This window comes from Oncorhynchus masou, chromosome 29, assembly GCF_036934945.1.
Source record: "Oncorhynchus masou masou isolate Uvic2021 chromosome 29, UVic_Omas_1.1, whole genome shotgun sequence".
Taxonomy (NCBI): domain Eukaryota; kingdom Metazoa; phylum Chordata; class Actinopteri; order Salmoniformes; family Salmonidae; genus Oncorhynchus; species Oncorhynchus masou.
In genome coordinates this window covers 91232068-91251578 of record NC_088240.1, presented here as the reverse complement: position 1 = coordinate 91251578, position 19511 = coordinate 91232068, and the positions used below count along the sequence as shown (strand labels likewise).

General features: G+C 46.5%; 1 protein-coding gene across 3 annotated transcripts; it reads right to left on the bottom strand.

The window, feature by feature from the left end:
- Positions 1–75: 75 nt before the first annotated feature.
- prelid3a (PRELI domain containing 3A) lies at positions 76–19511 on the bottom strand. 3 transcript variants are annotated; one of them, XM_064946862.1, is made up of 7 exons: positions 19112–19511; positions 16619–16787; positions 9514–9603; positions 9338–9408; positions 6749–6851; positions 5474–5551; positions 3356–3441 (listed from the first exon to the last, which is right to left on the bottom strand). In XM_064946862.1, exons 1-6 carry the CDS (start codon positions 19141–19143, stop codon positions 5489–5491), a joined length of 528 nt encoding a protein of 175 aa, XP_064802934.1. In that variant the 5' UTR covers positions 19144–19511; the 3' UTR covers positions 3356–3441; positions 5474–5488. The 3 variants fall into 3 exon arrangements, 2 of the variants coding, with proteins under 2 accessions (XP_064802933.1, XP_064802934.1); XR_010452469.1 differs by having other exon boundaries at positions 3372–3441; positions 5433–5551; positions 19112–19510; XM_064946861.1 differs by lacking the exon at positions 5474–5551 and having other exon boundaries at positions 76–3441.

Here is a 19511-nt window from a genome sequence, read left to right as displayed (position 1 = left end):
ACAAAATAGGCCATTTTTGCATATTTCCAACTAATTTGCATGTATGTAAAGAGAGAGTAACTAGTCCACAGCAGGTTTCAAATCAAAATCTAATTTTATTTGTCACATGCGCCGAACACAACATGTACAATTTAAAGAAAAATAAGTTATGAAAGTATTTACTAAAATGAACTGAAGTAAAAACTAAATTAAAATTAAAAAAAATCAATTTTCACAATGTTAAAACAAAAATAAATAAATATATTTCTAACATTCAATTAAATCAACTGTGATAACTCGAGTATATGAAGACGCTATAAATAAATAAACACCAGTCAGTAAAGTGTCTTAGTTGGCCATAGGACTCTGGTCTAAAGTAGTGCACTATATAGGGATCTGGTCTAAAGTAGTGCACTACATAGGGAATAGGAATGCCATTTTAGACACAGGTCCAGTGTTGTTAATGACAGCAGCAGCTACCAATAATTGTTAGCTATATATTTAGATATATTTTTACTGCATTGTTAGCTCTACTGTAGTTTTCCTATCTATGTGAGGTCACTGTACATTAATTTAATGTATATACCTTCATAATCCTAGACTCTCTATGTGCAAAGAAAAATCCATTGTGTTTAAAAACGTCAAATAAACTCTTGTTTACATATGAAACACCATTCACATTTGTGATAGATTCCTGGACAACCTTCCATTAGAGAATGTTATGATAGATTCCTAGAGAACCTTCCATAAGAGAATGCTGTAACAGATTCCTAGAGAACCTTCCATAAGAGAATGCTGTGACAGACTCCTGGATAACCTTCCATATGAGAATGCTGTGACAGATTCCTAGATGAACCTCCCATATGAGAATGCTGTGACAGATTCCTAGATGAACCTCCCATAAGAGAATGCTGTGACAGATTCCTAGATGAACCTCCCATATGAGAATGCTGTGACAGAGTCCTAGAGAACCTCCCATATGAGAATGCTGTGACAGATTCCTAGATGAACCTCCCATATGAGAATGCTGTGACAGAGTCCTAGAGAACCTCCCATATGAGAATGCTGTGACAGATTCCTAGAGGAACCTCCCATATGAGAATGCTGTGACAGATTCCTAGAGAACCTTCCATATGAGAATGCTGTGACAGATTCCTAGAGAACCTTCCATAAGAGAATGCTGTGACAGATTCCTAGAGAACCTTCCATAAGAGAATGCTGTGACAGATTCCTAGAGAACCTTCCATAAGAGAATGCTGTGACAGATTCCTAGAGAACCTTCCATAAGAGAATGCTGTGACAGATTCCTAGAGAACCGTCCATAAGAGAATGCTGTGACAGATTCCTAGAGAAACTTCCATAAGAGAATGCTGTGACAGACTCCTGGAGAACCTTCCATAAGAGAATGCTGTGACAGATTCCTAGAGAACCTTCCATAAGAGAATGCTGTGACAGATTCCTAGAGAACCTTCCATAAGAGAATGCTGTGACAGATTCCTAGAGAACCTTCCATATGAGAATGCTGTGACAGATTCCTAGAGAACCTTCCATATGAGAATGCTGAATGCATACTTCATACAGTGTATAGCAGCAGATCATTTCCATAGCATATACCATCTGCTTTTCATATGGAGAATGACGTTTTGTAGCTTTGATATGTAATTCACACTAAATGTCATCCTAAATAGCATCCTAAATGTCATCCTGAATAGCATCCTAAATAGCATCCTAAATGTCATCCTAAATAGCATCCTAAATGTCATCCTGAATAGCATCCTAAATAGCATCCTAAATAGCATCCTAAATGTCATCCTGAATAGCATCCTAAATAGCATCCTAAATGTCATCCTAAATAGCATCCTAAATGTCATCCTGAATAGCATCCTAAATAGCATCCTAAATAGCATCCTAAATAGCATCCTAAATAGCATCCTAAATGTCATCCTGAATAGCATCCTAAATAGCATCCTAAATAGCATCCTATATAGCATCCTAAATGTCATCCTAAATAGCATCCTAAATGTCATCCTAAATAGCATCCTAAATAGCATCCTAAATGTCATCCTGAATAGCATCCTAAATAGCATCCTAAATAGCATCCTAAATGTCATCCTGAATAGCATCCTAAATGTCATCCTAAATAGCACGCAACCTACATCTATCATAGACCTTTGTATCCAATCAATATCCTCCTGGACACCAACGTTGGCCTCGATCCCTCAGTAGGGAGATCTTCTGTGGAAGCATCAATGATTGCAGTCTTTCTGATGATATAGTAACAACCCTTGTGTTTCTATTGATCGTCCACTTGACAGCAGCAACATTCTTTATGGTCATCAGGGAGGGTTGTGAGGAGGGTTGTGATACCCTCTATAGAGCCTGGTCACCACGGAGGGTTGGGAGGCCCTCTATGGAGCCTGGTCACCAGGGAGGGTTGTGATGCCCTCTATGGAGCCTGGTCACCAGGGAGGGTTGTGATGCCCTCTATGGAGCCTGGTCACCAGGGAGGGTTGTGATGCCCTCTATGGAGCCTGGTCACCAGGGAGGGCTGTGATGCCCTCTATGGAGCCTTGTCACCAGGGAGGGTTGTGATGCCCTCTATGGAGCCTGGTCACCAGGGAGGGTTGTGATGCCCTCTATGAAGCCTGGTCACCAGGGAGGGTTGTGATGCCCTCTATGGAGCCTGGTCACCACGGAGGGTTGTGATGCCCTCTATGAAGCCTGGTCACCAGGGAGGGTTGTGATGCCCTCTATGGAGCCTGGTCACCAGGGAGGGTTGTGATGCCCTCTATGGAGCCTGGTCACCAGGGAGGGTTGTGATGCCCTCTATAGAGCCTGGTCACCAGGGAGGGTTGTGATGCCCTCTATGGAGCCTGGTCACCAGGGAGGGTTGTGATGCCCTCTATGAAGCCTGGTCACCAGGGAGGGTTGTGATGCCCTCTATGGAGCCTGATCACCACGGAGGGTTGTGATGCCCTCTATGAAGCCTGGTCACCAGGGAGGGTTGTGATGCCCTCTATGAAGCCTGGTCACCAGGGAGGGTTGTGATGCCCTCTATGGAGCCTGATCACCACGGAGGGTTGTGATGCCCTCTATGAAGCCTGGTCACCAGGGAGGGTTGTGATGCCCTCTATGGAGCCTGGTCACCAGGGAGGGTTGTGATTCCCAGCTGCCATGTGGGAGGTTTGTCTGGGCTGGCTGCCATGTGGGAGGTTTGCCTTGGCTGGCTGCCATGTGGGAGGTTTGCCTTGGCTGGCTGCCATGTGGGAGGTTTGTCTGGGCTGGCTGCCATGTGGGAGGTTTGCCTTGGCTGGCTGCCATGTGGGAGGTTTGCCTTGGCTGGCTGCCATGTGGGAGGTTTGCCTTGGCTGGCTGCCATGTGGGAGGTTTGTCTGGGCTGCTTGGTGTAGGATGATATAGTCCCTGATCATGTAGTCGACACTGTCCTCTGATTGGCTCTTCCTGCAGGCAACAACAGCAGAAGTGTTATTGACAGAAAGTTGACAGGCGCTTTCAGGTTTTTCCCCATTTCATTGCTGAAAGTATTGGATCTTGTCTGGTTCTAACTATCAAGATAGAAGAACATGAATGGAAAACGGGAAAGTAGCAGGATAATGGCCATTGTCTAAATGAACCATTACAGCAGCATGCAGGCAGGTGCTGCTAAGCTAGCCAGGGAAGAGTAGTTACCAGTCAGGTGCTGCTAAGCTCAGCCAGGGAAGAGTAGTTACCAGTCAGGTGCTGCTAAGCTAGGCCAGGGAAGAGTAGTTACCAGTCAGGTGCTGCTAAGCTCAGCCAGGGAAGAGTAGTTACCAGTCAGGTGCTGCTAAGCTCAGCCAGGGAAGAGTAGTTACCAGTCAGGTGCTGCTAAGCTCAGCCAGGGAAGAGTAGTTACCAGTCAGGTGCTGCTAAGCTCAGCCAGGGAAGAGTAGTTACCAGTCAGGTGCTGCTAAGCTCGGCCAGGGAAGAGTAGTTACCAGTCAGGTGCTGCTAAGCTCAGCCAGGGAAGAGTAGTTACCAGTCAGGTGCTGCTAAGCTCAGCCAGGGAAGAGTAGTTACCAGTCAGGTGCTGCTAAGCTCGGCCAGGGAAGAGTAGTTACCAGTCAGGTGCTGCTAAGCTAGGCCAGGGAAGAGTAGTTACCAGTCAGCTGCTGCTAAGCTCGGCCAGGGAAGAGTAGTTACCAGTCAGGTGCTGCTAAGCTAGGCCAGGGAAGAGTAGTTACCAGTCAGCTGCTGCTAAGCTCGGCCAGGGAAGAGTAGTTACCAGTCAGGTGCTGCTAAGCTCGGCCAGAGAAGAGTAGTTACCAGTCAGGTGCTGCTAAGCTAGGCCAGGGAAGAGTAGTTACCAGTCAGGTGCTGCTAAGCTAGGCCAGGGAAGAGTAGTTACCAGTCAGGTGCTGCTAAGCTAGGCCAGGGAAGAGTAGTTACCAGTCAGGTGCTGCTAAGCTCGGCCAGGGAAGAGTAGTTACCAGTCAGGTGCTGCTAAGCTAGGCCAGGGAAGAGTAGTTACCAGTCAGGTGCTGCTAAGCTAGGCCAGGGAAGAGTAGTTACCAGTCAGGTGCTGCTCGGCTCAGCCAGGGAAGAGTAGTTACCAGTCAGCTGCTGCTAAGCTCGGCCAGGGAAGAGTAGTTACCAGTCAGGTGCTGCTAAGCTCAGCCAGAGAAGAGTAGTTACCAGTCAGGTGCTGCTAAGCTAGGCCAGGGAAGAGTAGTTACCAGTCAGGTGCTGCTAAGCTCAGCCAGGGAAGAGTAGTTACCAGTCAGGTGCTGCTAAACTAGGCCAGGGAAGAGTAGTTACCAGTCAGGTGCTGCTAAGCTAGGCCAGGGAAGAGTAGTTACCAGTCAGGTGCTGCTAAGCTCAGCCAGGGAAGAGTAGTTACCAATCAGGTGCTGCTCGGCTCAGCCAGGGAAGAGTAGTTACCAGTCAGGTGCTGCTAAGCTAGGCCAGGGAAGAGTAGTTACTAGCCAGGTGCTGCTAAGCTCGGCCAGGGAAGAGTAGTTACCAGTCAGGTGCTGCTAAGCTAGGCCAGGGAAGAGTAGTTACCAGTCAGGTGCTGCTAAGCTCAGCCAGGAAAGAGTAGTTACCAGTCAGGTGCTGCTAAGCTCGGCCAGGGAAGAGTAGTTACCAGTCAGGTGCTGCTAAGCTCGGCCAGGGAAGAGTAGTTACCAGTCAGGTGCTGCTAAGCTCGGCCAGGGAAGAGTAGTTACCAGTCAGGTGCTGCTAAGCTCAGCCAGGGAAGAGTAGTTACCAGTCAGGTGCTGCTAAGCTAGGCCAGAGAAGAGTAGTTACCAGTCAGCTGCTGCTAAGCTCAGCCAGAGAAGAGTAGTTACCAGTCAGGTGCTGCTAAGCTCAGCCAGGGAAGAGTAGTTACCAGTCAGCTGCTGCTAAGCTCGGCCAGGGAAGAGTAGTTACCAGTCAGGTGCTGCTAAGCTCGGCCAGGGAAGAGTAGTTACCAGTCAGGTGCTGCTCGGCTCAGCCAGGAAAGAGTAGTTACCAGAGTCAGTACAGCTCACACAAGAGGAACGTTCTCCCTTTCAGAGTTCTGAATGATCCACTCAATAGCATCCCAACCCTATAGAGACAGTAACACACAGAGAAGATCTTAGATAGAGCATCCCAACCCTATAGAGACAGTAACACACAGAGAAGATCTTAGATAGAGCATCCCAACCCTATAGAGACAGTAACACACAGAGAAGATCTTAGATAGAGCATCCCAACCCTATAGAGACAGTAACACACAGAGAAGATCTTAGATAGAGCATCCCAACCCTATAGAGACAGTAACACACAGAGAAGATCTTAGATAGAGCATCCCAACCCTATAGAGACAGTAACACACAGAGAAGATCTTAGATAGAGCATCCCAACCCATTTCAGAGAAAACATGGTCGAGGTCAGCCACACAGAGACGTTTAATGATAATTTGGTCCGTGGACCGTCTCTCTTCACAGTCAGGAAAGCATAAAGGCTAAACGTTGCATGCAGAACACGCTCAGGGATTGTAACATCAGTATCGCTTAAGGAGATTCTGTAGAGTAACTTATTACAACAGCACCTGTCTGGAGTTAGCTGACATTCTGAGGTATGATTATACTGTATGGGGTTGGGGTTACAACAGCACCTGTCTGGAGTTAGCTGACATTCTGAGGTGTGATTATACTGTATGGGGTTAGGGTTACAACAGCACCTGTCTGGAGTTAGCTGACATTCTGAGGTGTGATTATACTGTATGGGGTTAGGGTTACAACAGCACCTGTCTGGAGTTAGCTATATGGGGTTGACATTCTGAGTTAGCTGACATTCTGAGGTATGGTGATACTGTATGGGGTTAGGGTTACAACAGCACCTGTCTGGAGTTAGCTGACATTCTGATGGGGTTATGGTTGACCTGTCTGGAGTTACTGACATTATGGGGTTATGGGGGGTTACAACAGCACCTGTCTGGAGTTAGCATGACATTCTGAGGTATGGTGATACTATATGGGGTTAGGGTTACAACAGCACCTGTCTGGAGTTAGCTGACATTCTGAGGTGTGATTATACCTGTCTGGAGTTAGCTGACATTCTGAGGGGGTTGGGGTTAGGGTTACAACAGCACCTGTCTGGCAAGTTATGGTGATACTATATGGGGTTGACATTCTGAGTTAGCTGACATTCTGAGGTGTGATTATACTGTATGGGGTTAGGGTTACAACAGCACCTGTCTGGAGTTAGCTGACATTCTGAGGTATGGTTATACTGTATGGGGTTAGGGTTACAACAGCACCTTTCTGGCATTAGCTGACATTCTGAGGGCCATCATTCCCTCCAGGTAACTGCTCAAACTGACTCCTTTTACTGTGATGATGGCCTCCTGGGTCAGAACAGTACTGAGAGGGACAGAGGAGGGGGGAACAAGATAGTTAGAACAGCACTGAGAGGGACAGAGGAGGGGTGGAGGGGGGGAACAAGATAGTTAGAACAGCACTGAGAGGGAGAGAGGAGGGGTGGAGGGGGGAACAAGATAGTTAGAACAGCACTGAGAGGGACAGAGGAGGGGTGGAACAAGATAGTTAGAACAGCACTGAGAGGGACAGAGGAGGGGTGGAACAACCAAGTTAGAACAGCACTGAGAGGGACAGAGGGGTGGAGGGGGGAACAAGATAGTTAGAACAGCACTGAGAGGACAGGAGGGGTGGAACAAGATAGTTAGAACAGCACTGAGAGGGACAGAGGAGGGGTGGAACAACCAAGTTAGAACAGCACAGAGAGGGACAGAGGAGGGGTGGAGGGGGGAACAAGATAGTTAGAACAGCACAGAGAGGGACAGTAGGGGTGCAGGGGGAACAAGATAGTTAGAACAGCACTGAGAGGGACAGAGGACGGGTGGAACAAGATAGTTAGAACAGCACTGAGAGGGACAGAGGAGGGTGGAGGGGGGAACAAGAGAGTTAGAACAGCACAGAGGGACAGAGGAGGGGTGGAGGGGGAACAAGAAGAGAACAGTTAGAACAGCACAGAGGGACAGAGGAGGTTGTAATGGGTGGATGGGGGAACAAGATAGTTAGAACAGCACTGTAAGAGGGACAGTAATGGTTATCCTGGGTTGTGTTATCCTGCTAGGGGGATGTGTTACTAGGTTGTAAGTTATAGTTAGAACAGCACTGTTATCCTGCTAGGTTGTAATGTGTTACAGATGTGTTATCCTGCTAGGTTGTAATGGTTATCCTGCTAGGTTGTAATGTGTTCTCCTGGGAACAAGATAGTGTAGAACATGTGTTATCACTGCTAGGTTGTAATGTGTTACCATCTGTTATCATGCTAGGTTGTAATGTGTTATCCTGCTAGGTTGTAATGTGTTATCCTGCTAGGTTGTAATGTGTTATCCTGCTAGGTTGTAATGTGTTATCCTGCTAGGTTGTAATGTGTTACCATGCTAGGTTGTCATGTGTTATCCTGCTAGGTTGTAATGTGTTATCATGCTAGGTTGTCATGTGTTACCATGCTAGGTTGTCATGTGTTATCCTGCTAGGTTGTAATGTGTTATCCTGCTAGGTTGTAATGTGTTATCCTGCTAGGTTGTAATGTGTTATCCTGCTAGGTTGTAATGTGTTATCCTGCTAGGTTGTAATGTGTTATCCTGCTAGGTTGTAATGTGTTATCATGCTAGGTTGTAATGTGTTATCCTGCTAGGTTGTAATGTGTTATCCTGCTAGGTTGTAATGTGTTATCCTGCTAGGTTGTAATGTGTTATCCTGCTAGGTTGTAATGTGTTATCATGTGTTATCCTGCTAGGTTGTAATGTGTTATCCTGCTAGGTTGTAATGTGTTATCCTGCTAGGTTGTAATGTGTTCTCCTGCTAGGTTGTAATGTGTTATCCTGCTAGGTTGTAATGTGTTATCCTGCTAGGTTGTAATGTGTTATCCTGCTAGGTTGTAATGTGTTATCCTGCTAGGTTGTAATGTGTTATCCTGCTAGGTTGTAATGTGTTATCCTGCTAGGTTGTAATGTGTTCTCTATGTGTTAGGTTGTAATGTGTTATCATGCTAGGTTGTAATGTGTTATCCTGCTAGGTTGTAATGTGTTATCCTGCTAGGTTGTAATGTGTTATCCTGCTAGGTTGTAATGTGTTATCCTGCTAGGTTGTAATGTGTTAATGCTAGGTTGTATGTGTTCCTGCTAGGTTGTATGTGTTATGTGTTATCCTGCTAGGTTGTAATGTGTTATCCTGCTAGGTTGTAATGTGTTATCCTGCTAGGTTGTAATGTGTTATCCTGCTAGGTTGTAATGTGTTATCCTGCTAGGTTGTAATGTGTTATCCTGCTAGGTTGTAATGTGTTCTCATGCTAGGTTGTAATGTGTTATCCTGCTAGGTTGTAATGTGTTATCCTGCTAGGTTGTAATGTGTTATCCTGCTAGGTTGTAATGTGTTATCCTGCTAGGTTGTAATGTGTTCTCCTGCTAGGTTGTAATGTGTTAGGTTGTAATGTGTTATCCTGCTAGGTTGTAATTGTATCCTGCTAGGTTGTGTTATCCTGCTAGGTTGTAATGTGTTACCATGCTAGGTTGTCATGTGTTATCCTGCTAGGTTGTAATGTGTTACCATGCTAGGTTGTCATGTGTTATCCTGCTAGGTTGTAATGTGTTATCCTGCTAGGTTGTAATGTGTTACCATGCTAGGTTGTAATGTGTTATCCTGCTAGGTTGTAATGTGTTATCTTGCTAGGTTGTAATGTGTTATCCTGCTAGGTTGTAATGTGGCTAGGTTGTAATTGTTTGCTAGGTTGTAATGTGTTATCCTGCTAGGTTGTAATGTGTTATCTTGCTAGGTTGTAATGTGTTATCCTGCTAGGTTGGGGCTTTGTTTCTACTTACACCTCTGGGTTGTCTGGATGAGGACTGTAAACCAGTCTTTCATCCACTGACACCAGATTGGTTAGAGTTATCTGCGGGACGAAGAAGAAGACAAGAATTTGTATTAAACGTTCATGGGGATACCAACAACAACAGAAACTTAATTATACAAGAGAAGGGGACCGCTTTCCACTCACATTAGTTGAATAAAGCTCCATCGTTTTCTCCTCGGGATCCACTATGGAGTGCTCCTTGACGTATGTCTGGGTATGACCGGTCCCCAAGATCTACAAGAGAAACATTCAGGTCAGTCTATATATATAAAAAAACACTCACTACCGTTCAAAAAGTTTGGGGTCACTTACAGTGCATTTATACGGAGACTTGATTACACACAGGTGGATTGTATTTATCATCATTAGTCATTTAGGTCAACATTGGATCATTCAGAGATCCTCACTGAACTTCTGGAGAGAGTTTGCTGCACTGAAAGTAAAGGGGCTGAATAATTTTGCATGCCCAATTTTTCAGTTTTTGATTTGTTAAAAAAGTTTTAAATATCCAATAAATGCCGTTCCACTTCATGATTGTGTCCCACTTGTTGTTGATTCTAAAGAAAAAAATACAGTTTTATATCTTTATGATTGAAGCCTGAAATGTGACAAAAGGTCGCAAAGTTCAAGGGGGCCGAATACTTTCGCAAAGCACTGAAGAAAAGTCCTTGTTTTTGAAAGAAAAGCAAACTTCTTTTTTTTTGTCCATTAAAATAACATCAAATTGATCAGAAATACAGTGTAGACATTGCTAATGTTGTAAATGACTATTGTAGCTGGAATACGGCTGGTTTTTAATGGAATATGTACAGAGGCCCATTATCAGCAACCATCACTCCTGTGTTCCAATGGCACGTTGTGTTAGCTAATACAAGTTGTTCATTTTAAAAGGCTAATTGATCATTAGAAAACCCTTTTGCAATTATGTTAGCAGAGCTGAAAACTGTTGTCCTGATTAAAGAAGCAATAAAACTGTCCATCTTTAGACTAGTTGAGTATCTGGAGCATCAGCATTTGTGGATTCGATTACAGACTCAAAATGTCCATAAACAAAGACCTTTCTTCTGAAACTTGTCAGTCTATTCTTGTTATAAGAAATGAAGGCTATTCCATGCGAGAAATTGCCAAGAAACTGAAAATCTCGTACAACGCTGTGCACTACTTCCTTCACAGAACAGCGCAAACTGGCTCTAACCAGAATAGAAAGAGGAGTGGGAGGCCCCGGTGCACAACTGAGCAAGAGGATAAGTACATTAGAGTGTCTAGTTTGAGAAGCAGACGCTTCACAAGTCCTCAACGGGCAGCTTCATTAAATATTACCTGCAAAACACCCGTCTCACTAGTCAACAGTGAAGAGGCGACTCCGGGGATGCTGGCCTTCTTGGCAGAGTTGCAAAGAAAAAGCCATATCTCAGACTGGCCAATAAAAATAAAATATTCAGATGGGCAAAAGAAGACAGACACTGAACAGATGAAGATTGGAAAAAAGTGTTATGGACAGATTAATCTATGTTTGAGGTGTTTGGTTTACAAAGAAGAACATTCGTGAGACGCAGAAAAAAATGAAAAGATGCTGGAGAAGTGCTTGACGCCATCTGTCAAGCATGGTGGAGGCAATGTGATGGTCTGGAGGGGGGGGGGCTTTTGGTGGTGGTAAAGTGGGAGATGTGTACAGGGTAAAAGGGATCGTGAAGAAGGTAGACTATCACTCCATTTTGCAACGCCATACCCTGTGGACGGCACTTAATTGGAGCTAATTTACACCTACAACAGGACAATGACCCAAAGCACAGCTCCAAACTATGTAAGAACTATTTAGGGAACAAGCAGTCAGCTGATATTCTGTCTATAAGGAAGTGGCCCGCAGAGTCACCGGATCTCAACCCTATTGAGCTGTTGTGGGAGCAGCTTGACCGAATGGTACATAAGAAGTAACCATCAAGCCAATCCAACTTGTGGGAGGTGCTTCAGGAAGCATGGGGTGAAATCTCTTCAGATTACCTCAACCAATTGACAACTAGAATACCAAAGGTCTGCAAGGCTGTAATTGCTGCAAATGGAGGATTCTTTAACGAAAAGCAAAGTTTGAAGGACACAATTATTATTTCAATTAAAAATCATTATTTATAATCTTGTCAACTCATTTCATGTATAATTTTCATGGAAAACAAGGACATTTCTAAGTGACCCTAAACCATTTGAACGGTAGTGTATAGACATACTCAGAGACCAGTTTATAAGGTATAACACCCCGTTCACAGAAATGGTTCGCTCCTCCAGACAGTGAGTCACGTGGCCGTGGCTTGTTTTATAAAGCAGGCGGCCGGCGATCGTCGAGGCATTCAGTTACTGTTTGATCGAACGTTAGAATGGGGCAAAACGAGGGACCTCAACAACTCTGAGCGTGGGATGATCGTGGGATGAGCGTGGGATGAGCGTGGGAAGAGCGTGGGATGAGTGTGGGATGAGCGTGGGATGAGCGTGGGATGAACGTGGGATGATCGTGGGATGAGCGTGGGATGAGCGTCGGTGCCGGGCCCCGCCGGGTTTCGGTATCTCAGAAACGGACGGCATCATGGGGTTTTACAGGCACGACAGTGTTAAGGGATTTACCGAGAATAGGGAGACTAATAAAATACAACCAGTCAGGGGCAGTCCTGTGGGTGAAAACAGCTCATTGATGAGAGGTCGGCAGTCCTGTGGGTGAAACAGCTCATTGATGAGAGGTCGGCAGTCCTGTGGGTGAAACAGCTCATTGATGAGAGGTCGGCAGTCCTTTGGGTGAAACAGCTCATTGATGAGAGGTCGGCAGTCCTGTGGGTGAAAACAGCTCATTGATGAGAGGTCGGCAGTCTTGTGGATGAAAACAGCTCATTGATGAGAGGTCGACAGTCCTGTGGGTGAAACAGCTCATTGATGAGAGGTCGGCAGTCCTGTGGGTGAAACAGCTCATTGATGAGAGGTCGGCAGTCTTGTGGGTGAAAACAGCTCATTGATGAGAGGTCGGCAGTCTTGTGGGTGAAAACAGCTCATTGATGAGAGGTCGGCAGTCTTGTGGGTGAAAACAGCTCATTGATGAGAGGTCGGCAGTTCTGTGGGTGAAACAGCTCATTGATGAGAGGTCGACAGTCCTGTGGGTGAAACAGCTCATTGATGAGAGGTCGGCAGTCCTGTGGGTGAAACAGCTCATTGATGAGAGGTCGGCAGTCTTGTGGGTGACAACAGCTCATTGATGAGAGGTCGGCAGTCTTGTGGATGAAAACAGCTCATTGATGAGAGGTCGGCAGTCCTGTGGGTGAAACAGCTCATTGATGAGAGGTCGGCAGTCTTGTGGATGAAAACAGCTCATTGATGAGAGGTCGGCAGTCTTGTGGATGAAAACAGCTCATTGATGAGAGGTCGGCAGTCTTGTGGGTGACAACAGCTCATTGATGAGAGGTCGGCAGTCCTGTGGGTGAAAACAGCTCATTGATGAGAGGTCGGCAGTCCTGTGGGTGACAACAGCTCATTGATGGGTGAGTCCAACAGCTCATTGATGAGAGGTCGGCAGTCCTGTGGGTGAAAACAGCTCATTGATGAGAGGTCGGCAGTCCTGTGGGTGAAAACAGCTCATTGATGAGAGGTCGGCAGTCCTGTGGGTGAAACAGCTCATTGATGAGAGGTCGGCAGTCCTGTGGGTGAAAACAGCTCATTGATGAGAGGTCGGCAGTCCTGTGGGTGAAACAGCTCATTGATGAGAGGTCGGCAGTCCTGTGGGTGAAAACAGCTCATTGATGAGAGGTCGGCAGTCCTGTGGTTGAAAACAGCTCATTGATGAGAGGTCGGCAGTCCTGTGGGTGAAACAGCTCATTGATGAGAGGTCGGCAGTCCTGTGGGTGAAACAGCTCATTGATGAGAGGTCGGCAGTCCTGTGGGTGACAACAGCTCATTAATGAGAGGTCGGCAGTCCTGTGGGTTACAACAGCTCATTAATGAGAGGTCGGCAGTCCTGTGGGTGAAAACAGCTCATTAATGAGAGGTCGGCAGTCCTGTGGGTGACAACAGCTCGTTGATGAGAAGTCGGCAGTCCTGTGGGTGACAACAGCTCATTGATGAGAGGTCGGCAGTCCTGTGGGTGAAACAGCTCATTGATGAGAGGTCGGCAGTCCTGTGGGTGAAAACAGCTCATTGATGAGAGGTCGGCAGTCCTGTGGGTGAAACAGCTCATTGATGAAAGGTCGGCAGTCCTGTGGGTGAAAACAGCTCATTGATGAGAGGTCGGCAGTCCTGTGGGTGAAACAGCTCATTGATGAGAGGTCGGCAGTCTTGTGGGTGAAAACAGCTCATTGATGAGAGGTCGGCAGTCTTGTGGGTGAAACAGCTCATTGAGGAGAGGTCGGCAGTCCTGTGGTTGAAAACAGCTCATTGACGAGAGGTCGACAGTCCTGTGGATGACAACAGCTCATTGATGAGAGGTCGGCAGTCCTGTGGATGACAACAGCTCATTGATGAGAGGTCGGCAGTCCTGTGGATGACAACAGCTCATTGATGAGAGGTCGGCAGTCCTGTGAGTGACAACAGCTCATTAATGAGAGGTCGGCAGCCCTGTGGGTGACAACAGCTCATTGATGAGAGGTCGGCAGTGCTGTGGGTGACAACAGCTCATTGATGAGAGGTCGGCAGTCCTGTGGGTGACAACAGCTCATTGATGAGAGGTCGGCAGTCCTGTGGGTGACAACAGCTCATTGATGAGAGGTCGGCAGTCCTGTGGGTGAAACAGCTCATTGATGAGAGGTCGGCAGTCTTATGGGTGAAACAGCTCATTGATGAGAGGTCGGCAGTCTTGTGGGTGACAACAGCTCATTGATGAGAGGTCGGCAGTCTTGTGGGTGAAACAGCTCATTGATGAGAGGTCGGCAGTCTTGTGGGTGACAACAGCTCATTAATGAGAGGTCGGCAGTCCTGTGGGTGACAACAGCTCATTGATGAGAGGTCGGCAGTCCTGTGGGTGAAACAGCTCATTGGTGAGAGGTCGGCAGTCTTGTGGGTGAAAACAGCTCATTGATGAGAGGTCGGCAGTCCTGTGGGTGAAAACAGCTCATTGATGACAGGTCGGCAGTCCTGTGGGTGAAAACAGCTCATTGATGAGAGGTCGGCAGTCCTGTGGGTGAAACAGCTCATTGATGAGAGGTCGCCAGTCTTGTGGGTGAAAACAGCTCATTGATGAGAGGTCGGCAGTCTTGTGGGTGAAACAGCTCATTGATGAGAGGTCGGCAGTCCTGTGATTGACAACAGCTCATTAATGAGAGGTCGGCAGTCCTGTGGGTGACAACAGCTCATTGATGAGAGGTGGAAGGAAAAGGGCAAGAATCGGGCAAGCTAACAGGCAAATAACGGCGCAGTACAACAGTGGTGTGCAGAACTGCATCTTGGGAATGCCCAACTGGTAGGTCCTTGTAGCAGCAGACGACCACACCGGGTTCCTATCAGATAGAAACAACAAGAAGAGGCTCCAGTGGACGCGTGATCATCAGGACAACTGAGGAGTGGAAAAACATCACCTCGTCCAACCAGTCCCGGTTCCTGTTGCGTCCTGCTGATGGCAGAGTCAGGATTGGGCCCCATCCTGCCTGGTGTCAACGGTACAGTGGTGTGAAGGTATGGAGAATGTTTTTTTCTGGCACACGTTAGGTCCCTAATTGAACGTTTCAACATTTCGGACAGCTTGTAGAATTCACGCCCTGAAGAATTCAGGCTGTTCTGGAGGCAAAGGGGGGGTCCGACCAGGTACTCAATGGGTGTACCTAATAAACTGCCCGGTGAGTCTAACAAGACTAGAAATAAATAGGGTTAGAGGCAGCAGCACGCAAGACTGTGTTTGTGCACTGAGCCGAAGCCCAGGTATTAGCTTGAAGAGCTAACCCAAGTGTCCAGGTCTAAGAACAACCTCTGTTTCATTGGCTAAAACAGACTGTACCACCAGACTAGAGAGAGAGAGAGAGAGAGAGAGAGAGAGAGGGAGAGACACCAGACTAAGAGAGAGAGAGAGAGAGAGAGACACCAGACTAGGAGAGAGAGAGAGAGAGAGAGAGAGAGAGACCAGACTAGGAGAGAGAGAGAGAGAGAGACCAGACTAGGAGAGAGAGAGAGACCAGACTAGGAGAGAGAGAGAGAGACCAGACTAGGAGAGAGAGAGAGAGACCAGACTAGGAGAGAGAGAGAGAGAGAGAGACCAGACTAGGAGAGAGAGAGAGACCAGACTAGGGGAGAGAGAGAGAGAGAGAGAGAGAGAGACCAGACTAGGGGAGAGAGAGAGAGAGAGACCAGACTAGGAGAGAGAGAGAGAGAGACCAGACTAGGAGAGAGAGAGAGAGAGAGACCAGACTAGGGGAGAGAGAGAGAGAGACCAGACTAGGGGAGAGAGAGAGAGAGAGACCAGACTAGGAGAGAGAGAGAGACCAGACTAGGAGAGAGAGAAGGAGAGAGAGAGAGAGAGAGAGACACCAGACTAGGAGAGAGAGAGAGAGAGACACTAGACTAGGAGAGAGAGAGAGAGAGACACTAGACTAGGAGAGAGAGAGAGAGACGCCAGACTAGGAGAGCGAGAGAGAGACACCAGACTAGGAGAGCGAGAGAGAGACACCAGACTAGGAGAGCGAGAGAGAGAGAGACACACTAGACTAGGAGAGAGAGAGAGACACTAGACTAGGAGAGAGAGAGAGAGAGACACCAGACTAGGAGAGAGAGAGAGAGAGACACCAGACTAGGAGAGAGAGAGAGAGAGACACCAGACTAGGAGAGAGAGAGAGAGAGACAGAGTGAGAGAGAGAGAGAGACACCAGACTAGGAGAGAGAGAGAGAGAGACACCAGACTAGGAGAGAGAGAGAGAGACCAGACTAGGAGAGAGAGAGAGACCAGACTAGAGAGAGAGAGAGAGAGAGAGAGACCAGACTAGGAGAGAGAGAGACACCAGACTAGGAGAGAGAGAGACACCAGACTAGGAGAGAGAGAGAGAGAGAGAGAGAGAGAGAGAGAGAGAGAGAGAGAGACCAGACTAGGAGAGAGAGAGACACCAGACTAGGAGAGAGAGAGAGACACAGAGTGAGAGAGAGACACCAGACTAGGAGAGAGCGAGACACAGAGTGAGAGACCAGACTAGGAGAGAGAGAGAGAGAGAGACACCAGACTAGGAGAGAGAGAGACACCAGACTAGGAGAGAGAGAGAGACACAGAGTGAGAGAGAGACAGACAGACAGACAGCTTACTGACCGCTCGTACGATGCCTGGCAGGCCCCACTCGGTGCTGAGGAGTCGGTGGCTGTGGAGCCGTCCGTCGGTATCCAGGTTCCTGTCCAACACATCCACTCCCACCACATTAGGGTTCATGGGGTTAGGGTACTTCCTCATCGCTGCCTTGATCACCGTCTCCCACGGGTAGCTACAGTCAGAGAGGCAGAGAGAGAGACAGAGAGAGAGACAGAGAGAGAGACAGAGAGAGAGACAGAGACAGAGTGAGAGAGAGAGACAGAGAGAGACAGAGAGAGAGACAGAGAGAGAGACAGAGAGAGAGACAGAGAGAGACACAAAGAGAGACACAAAGAGAGACACAGAGAGAGACACAGAGAGAGACAGAGAGACAGAGAGAGAGACAGAGAGAGACAGAGAGAGACAGAGAGAGAGACACAGAGAGACAGAGAGAGAGAGACAGAGAGAGAGAGACAGAGAGAGAGACAGAGATAGAGACAGAGATAGAGACAGAGACAGAGACGGAGACAGAGAGAGATACAGAGAGAGAGAGAGAGAGAGAGGAGGACGACTGTTAGGGTATTTTCTCATCGCTGCCTTGAGCACAGTCTCTAAGTACAGGAAAATCAGTCAGGTCTCTAAACATGGTAATATGATCCTTTGACACACCAGGTTAAACATTGTGAATATGGCCCAATTACTAAAGCATAATAACAGCCAGGTTAAACATTGTGAATATGGCCCAATCACTAAAGCAGAATAACAGCCAGGTTAAACATTGTGAATATGGCCCAATCACTAAAGCAGAATAACAGCCAGGTTAAACATTGTGAATATGGCCCAATCACTAAAGCAGAATAACAGCCAGGTTAAACATTGTGAATATGGCCCAATCACTAAAGCAGAATAACAGCCAGGTTAAACATTGTGAATATGGCCCAATTACTAAAGCAGAATAACAGCCAGGTTACTAAACATTGTGAATATGGCCCAATCACTAAAGCAGAATAACAGCCAGGTTAAACATTGTGAATATGGCCCAATCACTAAAGCAGAATAACAGCCAGGTTAAACATTGTGAATATGGCCCAATCACTAAAGCAGAATAACAGCCAGGTCACTAAACCAGATGAAATGGTCATAATCATTAGACCTGTAGTTATCTTCAAAATGGGTTGTTTCAATAATTTATGCCATTTAGCAAATGTTATTATCCAAAGCAACTGGCAGTCATGCTACATATAGATGGGTCCCGGGAATCAAACCCATTATCCTGGCTTTCTAAGTGCCATGTGCTACCAACTGAACTACACAGGACCACCGTGAGGCTCAATTAAGTTTGGTGTTAGAGCATAGTGTGTGATTTTGAATGAACTATCCCTTTAATCATAAACGTTTGGCCACTATCCCTTTAATCATAAACGTTTGGCCACTATCCCTTTAATCATAAACGTTTGGCCCCTATCCCTTTAATCATAAACGTTTGGCCGCTATCCCTTTAATCATAAACGTTTGGCCGCTATCCCTTTAATCATAAACGTTTGGCCCCTATCCCTTTAATCATAAACGTTTGGCCGCTATCCCTTTAATCATAAACGTTTGGCCACTATCCCTTTAATCATAAACGTTTGGCCCCTATCCCTTTAATCATAAAAGTTTGGCCACTATCCCTTGGCCACTATCCCTTTAATCATAAACGTTTGGCCCCTATCCCTTTAATCATAAATGTTTGGCCACTATCCCTTTAATCATAAACGTTTGGCCACTATCCCTTTAATCATAAACGTTTGGCCGCTATCCCTTTAATCATAAACGTTTGGCCCCTATCCCTTTAATCATAAACGTTTGGCCCCTATCCTTTTAATCATAAACGTTTGGCCACTATCCCTTTAATCATAAACGTTTGGCTCCTCGTTTCACACAACTGACACATTGTAGAACAACGTGTTCAAACGTTTGTGTGACAGTGATACTTTGTAAAACTGGTGTTGTGCCGAAAATCACCCCCCTGACAGAATTCTCACCCCCTCCACCCCTTATAATTTCCTTACTTTTGTGGCTAGAGTCAAATACTTTCTACAGAACAAACTTCACGTTAGGATAGGCAACCGCAATTAATAATTCAATGTGTGTTATATTAAACATAGAGGAGGGAGTAAAATGCTGGCAAGCAATAAACATTTCAGAACAACTATGGCTGAATTATTAGCCTGACACTTTCAAAAAACACTGGGTTCAAATTCTGTCAGGTGGGGAGATTTTCGGCACAACACCGGGACCTCAATAGTAACACCGTATCCCTCACATGCCCAATGGGCGAGGGAACCATGTAGGATCGCATCGCTGCTCTGCGCTCATTTCGACAAGCCTCTTAATGTAGACTAACATTTGGAACGATAGAGATTCAACTAATTCAAATAAAAGACCACGGTTGTACAAACAAGCAACACTGCATTTAACGGTAGCGGTAAACTAGCCTATCGATGTGCTCGGTTTAGAGACTCTTGGCCGACTAACCTGAAAACATGTTCAGTACTCCAGATCTTCATTTTTCCGTTTTCTCTGTCCTTCTCCTTATAAGGAGAACGTTAGAAATATCGGTTCGTTACAGGCCCATTTTCTACCGGGACATATCCTCCGTGCCTATCATTGTATGGTGGATCCGGTCCATAGACAACAAATAGAAACGATCATCACAAATAAAAGGGACTTCAGGTCTTTTGTCGTTTCGTTACGACTCAACTAGGCCGGTGCGTATAAGGCTATAAAACACTGAGCAAGATATCCACATACGCGGTTCATAGCGCACACAGATCGAGGATGAGGAAATGCTCAGGTAGCCTGTGAAGTACAGCCAAGATCACAACGGAGAGGTCGGTAAAAAAAATACCGGTTACATATTCCCTGTCTCCACTAC